The 11,908-nt window shown below is 42.9% G+C and overlaps 1 protein-coding gene across 1 annotated transcript; it reads right to left on the reverse strand.

Moving 5' to 3' along the window:
- Window positions 1-3,592: 3,592 nt before the first annotated feature.
- On the reverse strand, window positions 3,593-11,367 carry LOC119375504 (salivary cystatin-L2). Its single transcript, XM_037645687.2, has 4 exons — window positions 11,227-11,367; window positions 8,586-8,826; window positions 6,592-6,696; window positions 3,593-3,776 (listed from the first exon to the last, which is right to left on the reverse strand). The coding sequence occupies exons 2-4, from the start codon at window positions 8,805-8,807 to the stop codon at window positions 3,675-3,677; spliced, it is 429 nt and encodes a 142-aa protein (XP_037501615.1). The 5' UTR covers window positions 8,808-8,826; window positions 11,227-11,367; the 3' UTR covers window positions 3,593-3,674.
- Between the last annotated feature and the right edge of the window lie 541 nt (window positions 11,368-11,908).

Raw genomic sequence — 11,908 nt, forward strand, 5'->3', positions numbered from 1 at the left:
ACTAGCGTAAATTGTCCTTGAATTTTGTACTGGCATGAGCACCAAATGACACCCTTATATGCCTTCCAGACACTTCCGATCTATCACCTCGGTATTTTTGGATATTCGCGAAAAGTCCTCTAAAAATAGAAATCGATGATTCTGCTTGAAGTTCAGAGTTACTTTGTGTTTCGATACTTATGATATCGGAGCATGACATTACTTGAGAGGTCCCGCTAATTTTCTTGGGCCCCGTCATTGCTCCCGTGCCAATGTCGTCACATTATCGAAATCGAAAGCGTGTCGTTTTGTCAGGCAGTGGTACACTAATTCACACTTAGCACGTGGAGCAGGTGTTGTTTTTTTAACGTCTCTTGCGTGTTCCTTCAGGCGAGTACAACATCGCCGCCCCGTCTCACCGGTGTAGCTGGCATCACAGTCTATGCAGTTGACCTTGAACACAACTCTGCCTTGTTAGTCCGGGTGAATGCGGTCCTTTGGTTTCGGGAACACATTTGCCGGTGTGTGGATGGGTTTCAACACAGTTGGAAAACCCAACGATCGCAAGGTCCTACGCACTGGTTCTGATGCTCCGCGAACATAAGGTATGCACTCAAGGGAAATGGCCTGATCCGTGCTGTTCTCGCGAAGTCTGTGAATGCGGCGTCGCGTATCGTTAACCAAACGCTGAGGGTAGCTCCGTTTATTCAATACAGTAGCAAAATTAGTTTCCTCATTGCTCCTCATGGCCTGCGTCGACGACAGCTCCTTAAGTGCAATTGTAAAAACCTTCTCAAGAAAACAGATCTTGTGGGTAAAATTCATGTGTGCTTTTAATGGCAGACATTTCTCAGCGAACCAAAGCCGCTTTGACATTCTATCTATCTATCTATCTATCTATCTATCTATCTATCTATCTATCTATCTATCTATCTATCTATCTATCTATCTATCTATCTATCTATCTATCTATCTATCTATCTATCTATCATCTATCTATCTATCTATCTATCTATCTATCTATCTATCTATCTATCTATCTATCTATCCGCCTACGTCCGGGTGCTCTCGTGGTGGTCTCGTTAACATGGCATGCGCGCCTACAAAAATTGGCAGAGGAGGACATGAATGTAAGACGAACACAGTTAACAGGTTATGGCATGAATACATGATATGCCTAACGCATATGTCACGAAACCTTTTCCCTCAGTTAGATATGGCGTTTACCCGCATAACAAGGCCCGCCCTAGATACGCGTGTATGCGCCAATAGTGATTCACAGTCTCTAGCAACCCAGGAACGGCGTAAATAGGCTTTGGAATTCCTAAAGCGATAGCATTAAGGAGCTCATGTCACAGGAAATCTGGTGCCGCCGTCCGCAGTTTCGCCGATGAGCGAAAATCCTCAGAGGAACAGCCAATAAAAATGATGCTTGGAGCCGGAATCGAAGCAAAGTGTTCTGCGTGGCAGTCGAGTATATTCTGCCGATTTCCATATTGCTTGGGATCTTCCGGAATGTGTTCATTTCTTCACTGGTGTTCGTTAGTGATTCGAGTGGTATTTGATTCGGAAGCTTGCAAGACTTGGAGCGATATGCTTGACTTGCGCAGCAGCATTATTCTCAATAGTATTATGCTGAACATCAAAAACGTCTATGCGTAGTACGAGTATCTCCAAGGTAAAAAAGTATTACAGTATTTATATTCGTGTGTTTGTATTCTGCGATAATTTTTTTCTTCTTTTTGCAAACGTATCTGGGAAATATCCTGTCACGTCACAGAAAATTGTTTCTGAGTGTCCCTGCTTTAGGCTTCTAGCGCATGTATTTTGAGATGTGTATTCCGGAATACTTTCCAGAGTATTTCAGCCCAATTCTGGTGTACGTGAATGTTCAGCTCTACTGACGTCGACTTCGAAAGCATCACGCAAGTGCTCCGAGACGGTACACTCCGTTTTCACGGCTGATGGTGTAGGCCTATAAAAGTTGAAGACTTAAATTGCATTTTGAGTGCTACAACAACAAAGTGCCTCGTTAGCATAGGACGCTCGATTTCAACGTAGCACCCATATATTGCAACTTACAATAGATGTGACGAACCTAAAGCCTAGAATCAAGAAGCTCTGTATCTTGCGGCCAGTCTCGCTCGTCGCTGCACCCACACAATATCGTGAAAACTGCGAATAATGTGCAAGTGAGAGGTTGAAGCGAGACGGTTGGTGGACCGATGCGCGCCGTCCGCCCTCCTGTAGGAGCAAGAAAAGGTGTACGGGTGAGGAGGTGAGACATGTGAACGCGCATGTTCGCTTCTCTTGTAGTCCGACCGCGGTTGCAGAGTTTAGTCGATGCAGCGCGGTTGACGCACTCTCACATGAGAGGCAGTTGATGCCCTCAATCCACACCACTCACCTTCTCTAAAAATAACATGAAGATAACAGCGAAAAGCGTCAAGCTTAAAGAGATAACCGCACGCGCTCTCTTTGGACGGAGCAGCACTTAGAGGCAGTGTTAAGCAGAAATATAAGAAATGCCTCAATAAAAAACGCCCTTCTTGCAATGTCACCTGCCACGGTATGTGACAACGGTTGTCATCAAATCCCGAATGCGCAATGGCGCCTCACCACTGGTTCACTCTCTTGGTGAACCAGTAGTGAGTAGTGGGATTTCCTCTTCCTTTCCCTGCTCCTCACCATAACATCTGTCCTCCTCACGCGCACTTCCCTTTCTCATCCACTTGTTACACTATACTATACAAGGCTATGCTATGCTCTGCTAGCATGCCCTGGATAGCCGACTGGTTAGGGCGCTCGCGTTCGGATCGAGTCTATAAGGATTCTTCCGCCTATATATTTCTTTCCGCATCTCTACTTGTTTCTCTCTTTCTTGCTTTCTGTCTCTTTCTCTCTCTGTTCTCGTTCTCAGGGTTATTACAGGCCACGCCGCAGCGCTGAATAGTGGGATGTGCCCAAATTTTGTGGCACATACCCTTTCATGATGATGATAGCTTTCTGATGGGCTGCACACACAAATTACGGCTAGCTTAAATAGCTTCGCTGTTAAAAAAAAGCAGGCCGTGCATTTCTTGGGAACTTTCATTGGACCCCCGGCTGCGGCCATTGTAGAAGTCAGGAAGATATTACGCTTACGAAGGTAGTCTACTTAACCCTCAATTGCACAGTGTGCCAAATTCGGCGCATAGTTATTCTCATTTTTTTTAACGTATTGCATGAAAGCTTGCTAACAAACGGGCGCACCCAGTGCAATGCATATAGCCTTCCCGATCTCTAATAAAAGGTGCAGTGCCATCTACTGAAAGCGTTCCTTGATGTAAAATATGATTGCATAGAAAAAAACAAATAAATATTTTCCGCATGATTTAATAATCGGTAGAGGGCTAAAGGGGGAAATGGTCTTGGTCGACATTGCCGCTCTGCTATAAAAATCGTGGTAACGGGGCAACCCAATTTATTCCTGAATTCTCTCCAAGAATACATAAATTATAATGCTTATTTCAGTATGAACCTCAGTCTAACCGAAATTTGTAGCTCCAGCTGGCGAAAGGCTGTTTTTGAAACACTGGAAATCTATCGAAACGCATTTTACGAAAAACGAGACTTGTACACTTGTTGCACCAAATTTATTTTGAATTTTAAAGGGAGCATTAAGTCACAGAAGATTCAGCACAGTTTCTGTTTTTCTACTTTGACGTATTTGTTCCTTCGCAGTTGAAAGATGTCAGCGAGCGCTCGCTGAGCCAAGGCACATCGTAGATGACAGCAGTGCAAGTGTCCTTGACCGTCTGCGGAACAAAAAAGAATGCGTAAATATTAGCACGCCTTTCTGTTTTAGTGAGAACTTCAGTTTAGAAATGATTACTGCAATTACCGACAAATCTGCACCTAATTTCTGCAAATCCGTTGGCATGGTGAAAACAATAAGAAAATGCGCTAAGGAGCTAATTACTATGTCTGCGTAAATTGCCTAATTACTATGTCTGCCTAATTACCTACCGGTTTCTTGCTATCGCATTAACAGCGCTTGACGTTAACCCCAGCCTTTTCACAGTTGCTCGTTGCGATGCTCATCAACAGGAACGAACGTATTTGTCACTAAAATGCGCGTCTAGGTGCCTGAATCGCTGAGCGAGGAGAATACGACAAAACGCTTCCGAGATTGGAAAGGCAGCGACTGCAACGTGGAGACCAGCGTAAACACTAGAAAGGAGGCGAAAAAAGACACACATGCAAAGCCACTTTTTTATTTTTGACGATACGCCATCTGCAGCCAGCAAGTTTTATTTCTCTAACCGTTTTGACACTCCGAGCAAGTTCTGTATAATTACAATGCTGTCGTGCACGCCTACAATGGTGAATTAAACGTAGATAGCAAATCCGTTGTTGAGTATTTATAGGTAGCTGTTGAGTATTTATACGTAGAATTGAAAATTTGCCACCTAACTAAATAATATCGATAAATATTTAGGCAGGCGAAGAAGCGTTCCATAGCTGAGGTGTCAGAGACTGTGCAGGTTTGATAAGAACCATGAAACATGGTTATGATCAGTACACATTGCTGGTGTTCAATATTTTGCCTCTTTACAGCTGTAAAAAGCTCGTAAACCTAAAACGAGCGTTAAACGTTGAGAGAAATCAGCGTCTTGCGTTTTCTCTCCGTATGATCGCTGGCCTCACGCACCTGCAATTTTCAAAAGTTTGGCGGTCTCCAATCGTCTCTAAATTTTTAAATCAGATAATATGTTACTTGTTTAACACAGGCTGTGCTTTGCACTAACGTTTTTGGAGATTTGAACCTAGAGAAGAATATACACACTCTATTAGGTACGTGTGCTTTGCTTTGAAGGAGGGGAAGGAATTTTTCGAAGGCTCCTTTCTTCGTTTGGCTCAGCCTTAACGAAAACCAGCAGATAATGAAACCAAGGATAGTATAGTGGACGTTAATTTTACTGTTTTGAGAGTAGTGTAATAATTGTGTTATAGACGTGCCGAAAGTAAAGTGGACGAAAAGACAAACCGACGAGTCGAAGGATTCGAACCTTCGAATTCTTCGAATTCGAAGGTCGCAGGTTCGGCCACTGCCGGCGGCAAATTGTCTTTTTGTCCACTATACCTTCTTAACATCTATATCACAATTATTACACTATACTCAAAACAGTACAATTAACGTCCTACTATCCTTGGCTTCATTATCTGCTGGTTTTCATCTAGGATGTGCTGTGCTTTGATATAGGTACATCACTGCTAGAAAAGAGGCCCAAAATACTTTTTCTGGTGCCTTAACTTCACTTTCGCCGTATTGTTGCCTGATGGCCTCTTTTATCACAGTATTTTTCATCTGCTTATATACAGAAGTTGAAATGAAATAGCGCGAAAGAGCAGGTACATCGGCGAAATTTATGGCAGCAGGAGAAAATAGTGAACCTATCACAGAGTTTAGGTAAGCGGTCATAGACTGCTTTACGTTAAACATTACGAAAGGCTGCAAAAACTAAAGACAGCAAAGGAGTAACTAAATTACTCCAGGGTGAGGTGAAATTTTTCAATTAACAAACTTAAAACTTATTACACACGTGTCGAAGTCATAGCCTCTATCACAATACTATGCGTCTTTGTGTATATTTATAAATTGTGCCGTCATTTCTTCTTCGTGTCTGCTTACGCTTAACCAGGCCTCAGTTAATATGTACAAATGTGCCCACATTGCCACATTTCCCACATTATTGCACCTTAACGGAAACGAGGTGCTTGTATACTGAGAATAAGCAGATATTTGATGGTCTTTTCTTCTGGTATTCCTACTAAATGAGAGGCAGATGGTGAAATGCTCTTAAACTGCCAGCGAAGCTTTACAAGAGATGTGCTGCTATTCTTAGGGTAAGATTATCGCGCGCGCAACAATTTGTTAGCGCGTCTAGTCGCTCTGCCTTATCTTACAGAATGAACTAACCAAGCGAGTTTCCTAAACAGACAATGCTCCCTCAAAACGAACGATTCGAAGCTGCTGAAAGCTAACAGCCGTAAAATATACGTCTGTTGATGTATATTAGTGTTGTATTTGTGTTCTGTAGTAAAATAGATGTAGAGGAATGAAGGACTAGGAGTGCAAATGTATGGTCACATAATGTTTGTGCTATACCACTTCTATAGCCCTGGTTTCTGCTTACACTCAGACTTAGTGGGTACTGGCGCACAAGTATGACTGAATATTTGCGTTTGGACATTTTGATATTTGAATATCGGGAACAGGTTTGTAGGTTTTGGGATAAGAATGTTTTTTTTTTATCTTGAGAGCCTGACATAAAGGTTTTCGTTTGTCTTAACATCTTTGAAAACAGACAGTGAGAACAAAAAAAAATAGTTTGCGGAGTTTGATATGCGCTTGTCTACTATAGTGCACTGCAACTAATATTTCGGAAAGAGAATAAAATATTCTGCCATTTTTAATCGTGTATTATATCTACACAGGTACCTAGTGTACTATGTTGTTTTCCTCAAATGTCTTGCTTTGATTTCATGGCATTCTTTCAAGAGACACATCTGGAGACAGCGTTTTTTGATTGATACCAATGACTTCCATTATAGAAAGAAATTGCTGACCTCTCTAGTTCGTGGAAGGCAGACCTCCTTGTTGTATACTTCACCCACCCTGCAGGTTGACTCGGCTGTCTTGAACTTGATTCGGTAGTTTGTGCCGGCGACAGTCTGCACGAAGTTCATACAGAGCGGAACATTTTTATTTCAGTTGGTTGTCGGAGCCTGTGTTCAATTTTCATGAGCATGAGAAAGCTGCTATTTAGCAATCTCATTAGAATAGTTAAGCGATTGACTAAGGCGGACTTCACGCATGTGTAAAAATGTGCTTAAAGTGAAAATTTTATTGACGTTTGCTGTAATACCTAAACTGAATCTCTGACTCCCTTCTGCGTATAGCTTGAATATTCTTTTCTCATGACACGTCCTGCCTGTGATTTTCTTCGCTGAAATGTGTTTCCAATCGACTGCCTTTGAGCCCCATTCTTCACTTCGCTATTGCGGACCTTTAGTTTTCTATTTGCAAACTTCCAAATTTCTGGCCCTTGTTCTGCTCGTCTATTCGAGCACCTGTCAAGTGCCACACACAAATAGTGGGTTATCGGCAAAGAATGTTCATATATTCGGGGCTCCGTGGCCGATCATACGTACGGTGTGGTCCAAGTTGACTAATCGGGCACCATACCTAGCCGCACATATGCAGTGCCGAATTACTCTTATTACCAGGTAGCGCGAAGTGCAGAGACGGAAGGAAAAATGTGTATTTTAAGATATCAACCGTAACGAAATACTAAGCACCAACATCTTTTTGAAGTTGGCTGAGGAACCTTACACGAATTATTTTTTTCAAGAGGATCATGACACAAATTCAAGCTAGTTTTTAGGCGTTTGCCTATGGAAGTAGCCTCATCCCAGACAATATAGCAGGCGCGCAGACGACTAGGATGAATTTTACGACCATATATGGATTACGTACTGTTTGGTGAAAACGTCCTTGACAGAAAAATGATTTCAATTGACGCATTTCTTAGTATCGCAATGCGTAATTATTGCTTGCTCATGATGGAAATGCATTTTTGTGCACAGTAAGGCGCACATTAACGAATAACTTATCCTTGGTCCCACATATGAGGACAGCGAAAAGATGGTTCATACACGTTTGCAGGCACGCGTCACAATGTAGTAGATAATTTCAAGCATAATTTAAACAACCAGAACTTGCGCATTCTGTTTCTTAACTATCAAACAAGTAACAAAGCGGAAATATATAAAGAATTGTGTGCACGGATGTCGATGTGCCATAAGTGTTCCGGATTGCACCTAAACAAACAAAAAACCTGTAAACCCGACCAAGCTAAGAATGAAAAAGCGAAACGCCGTCCTACTCAAACTAAGACAATTACATATAAGAAAATATCACATCAGTGAAAATATACTTAAACGAGTTCTGTGCCTAATATAAAAAAAAGAACGGGATAAAGTTTAACGATGGATGCGCTGCAGCTGCTTGGCCGATCTTCACGGTAAAACCAAACACGCTTTATACACCGGCGTTGATGGCGCCACGTCCTGCACGTACGGCATATTTTGTGCTTTTGTAAGGACATGTCGGAACACACAGTGACGTTCCAGGCCTTTGACATTTGCCTAAGGTTTTTATTTGTTGACACACGGTTTTCAACTTGAAATTTTTACATTTTTGGTGACTTTTTCTGCTAGTGTGCTTGCCGTGGGTTTTCATATTCCACGTTATTTTGTTTTGTCATTGCCATAAAAGAACCATCTGGCGAGCAATAACTGCTTGCTGAATTATTCACGTTAAGTTTATTATGCTTGAAAAAAGTAGGATGCATTTTTTTGCGCAGAAAATACATAAACCAGCATGTTTCACATATAACAGTATTATGAAGAACTAATGGCAGTTACAAATGAGCAACAAGTGATTTAGCACACAAAAAGCTAGCCCTTCAGAAATACTAGTTCACAGAAGTGCTATATACGTTGGCGCAAGTATAACTGTTTCACTTGTTGCACTTGTTCAAACTATATAATGTACGCACTTGGGTCTCTACTTCGACCAGCTCAAGCACTGTGTCAAAGAACTCTCTGTCGCTGACTTGTTGGGATATGGCGTAATGTGCCAACTCGTCGAATATCGCATCCTCCCCCACTTGCTTCCTCTTCCAGCCTCCTCTCAGGGTTGGCGACTCAGATGCGCTGAGCACGAAGGTTGCGACTAGGAACATCCCGATGCCAAATGGACCAATCCGAGAAGGAACCATCGCTGTCTTTGAACTTCGTCTGAAGGAAACGAAAAGGTATTTTCAAACATTATTTTACCATGTATTATGACAGAGTTCGTTATATTCCAACAGAGTGAAAATATCACAAGATTAGCGCTGCTTGTTTGGTTGGTTTATGTGTTTTCTTCAGTAGGGGCGAGGCTGGCTATTTCGGTCACCAATTAGCCTGCCCATTTGTGTTATTTCTTTGTTAATGAAAGTCCCACCAATATCGCAGGGCGTATATTGTTAGTGCGACATTAATTACATGGACACTCTCGACGGGCTTTTACCGCCAACGTTGCCATGCCTTCCCGCGTATATGTATATACATAGTTAAATAAACACGTAAAGCCAACAAACGAAAATAAAGCCCGAAGGGATTATTTTGTCCGAAACGCACGACAGGGGATTCAAACCTGAGATTCGCAGCTCCGCAGCGCGACGCATTACACTGCTCACCCACAAAGCCATATATCCTCCACTATAGTAAAAGCGAGTTATTTACATACACCATTTACCGTTGGGGGTACGCAGCTCTCTGAGATACTTCAGCGTGGTAGATGGTTGTTCACTTATAATCCACGAGATGGCGCAAAGTGCCAAAGAGCGTGCTTTGATGGGCGTTGCCCAGCTCGTCTTTCGCTGAAGTGGAAATGCGTGTCTCCGGTCCTGTACTTTGGCCATCAGGGCGTGATCGCTGTTTGTTGCTATCGCACTCATTGCTTCACCCGTCCGGTGAAACTGTGACTTTTTTGTTGACCCAGCCCTCCACCGTGCTCGCCGTTCATGCCGCCAGCTGCTTATTTCGTTGTGGTTAGCGAGAGTAGCGGTTGAGTTTCGAAGAATGGGGGCCACGCGGGTATTTTGGTGCATGATTGTATCGTAGGAAGCCTTGCACATATAAATTTTGAAAGGGAACGACGATATGTCGTTCGATATGCTCCTTCCTCTTGGCAATGCCCCGAGACTCGAGCATTGCAAATAACTTCGAGGACCACAAAAGCCTGACACAGCAGTATTATAGCATGTTTTATGTGCCGGTATATATCCACACCAGCTCTTTCACACTGTCATTTTTTGAAGTTTACTACTGCAATTGATTTCTCTGAAATGACAAAAATGCGCGGAATAATCCGCTTGACCATTTTTGAATGAGATTAAGTAAATCAGTGCTATACAGAACATCTACTGCGACATCGAGGTACAGAGGGCAAGTCTGCCACTCGCACCCACTTCCATGAAAACTGTGGCCGACAAGGATGGGGACCCTTTTGTCCCCATGTATTTGTGCCTTCCTAGGCACAAATATATGGGGCACAAATAGGCACAAATATAAATGCTATTAAAAGTTAGCTGGTGCATCGAGTAATATTGCCAGCAAGATAGTTATAATGACTACAGCCAGCCGCAATCAGTAAGCGAAGAATGCCATCCTTTCATCGATGAGAGCCATCCTTTCATCATTAAAATATTGCTATGGCATGTTACCCTAGTGTGCTGATACAAAATCGCGTTGCAAAACATCTTACCATGTGCTAGTCGACCCTACAATTGTGGTGAAACGCGGACACCTTCAATTCGGCATGTTTGCCATTGGAAGCCTCCCTATAATATAAAGGCAACTAAATGTCATAAAACGTTTCGGCGCACAGCGCTCAAGCTGCACCCTCACCTACACTATTCGACTCTCCGTGTTCTGTCGTCAGGTAAAGACGTTGCCTGGAGCTGCTTTACGGCTACGTCGTGCCCTAGGCTTTTAGGAGGGGAATTATATCTTAATGCATCATGAAGAATTTACTAGGTCATGAACCTACGCTGTACTTTAGGAAACAAACATATCTGCCTCTGCGAATCCAACGTTTCCCTGGTAATTTATTATTCTAGCCTACCAACGCGAGCTTGTTGCCCTTTGATGCAGGGTGCCCCAGCTATCTTTAGCCAGAGTTTAAAAATAGGCCGACAAACTCAATGATGACGTGGTTGCTGAATGTTGCCTGGAGTACGTCGGAGTATTTTTCGTGTTCTGATTAATTGCTTATTTTTTGTATAGAACGGGCATGTGCAGTAAGCGAAAATGCACTAATGTTTTTAGAAAGTTGGATAGAAAGTAAAAAACTTTGTAGTCGGACGTTTTGCATACTGATCTACAACTTTCTCATTGGAACTTTTTGCCCAGTTTTGCTGCTTCAAAGTTTAGTTTATTAAAGTTGCCTAATTAAGCAATTAATCAAAACAAAAAAAAAGTTGTCTGACACACTCTATGCAATAGTCAGCAACGTGCATTTGGTCACGTCGTCATTGAGTCCGTCGACGTTTTTTTAAACTTTGGCTAATGATAGCTGGGGCACCATGTATAATACGTGTACTTACTGAAGTGGCTTATGCACAAGACGGGATCATGAAGCTGAAAACTTACCGTCGCTTTCAAAGCACAGGTAAACTTCCACAAGTCGGATAATGAAGAGCCGCCGCGGTAGTGCAGGTGTGACGGCCGAGGGATGGGGAGAGAGTTCGGCTGAAGCAAACGCGCTGAGAGAACGTCTCCAGAAATCGGCACGACCTTCGGGTGGTCGCGGAAAATATAGTACCGAGCTTCGTCTCTCTTTTCTGTTGTGTTTTGTTTGAAAAAAAAAAACTGTTCGGCGATGAAGAGGCGGCACCGAGGGTGTTTCGTCAGATAAGCGGCTATTCAGTTGTCACGCGTTTTTAGATGTTCATCATCTTAGGCCGGATATCTCTCCTGTACTCTCTTCCTGGAAGGACGAGCGCTTCGGCAAGCGACAACGTTTGCGTCGCAATCGCTACACGTGCTTCAGCACTCCAAAGAGGCTTACGTGCTTATGCCGTAAGTGAGTACTTCCAAAAATATGTCGGAGCCACTAGCTTTATTGTGGTCGCCCATGGAGGCTTCTATTTTCAGTGCTTTAGAAGAAGAAGGTGCAATGCCCTAGTAAATATATAAATGTGCTTGCCTTGCATCACCTCAAACCTGTCCCCTGCACTCGCAATAAATACGTAAGCTGGAGTTTTCACCAGCACAGCTGTTTAAGCCGACCGTAAGAACTTTGGTGAGTACAAATGTGTACAAAAAACTATTA

The sequence above is a fragment of the Rhipicephalus sanguineus genome, chromosome 11 (assembly GCF_013339695.2).
Source record: "Rhipicephalus sanguineus isolate Rsan-2018 chromosome 11, BIME_Rsan_1.4, whole genome shotgun sequence".
Classification (NCBI taxonomy): Eukaryota; Metazoa; Arthropoda; class Arachnida; order Ixodida; family Ixodidae; genus Rhipicephalus; species Rhipicephalus sanguineus.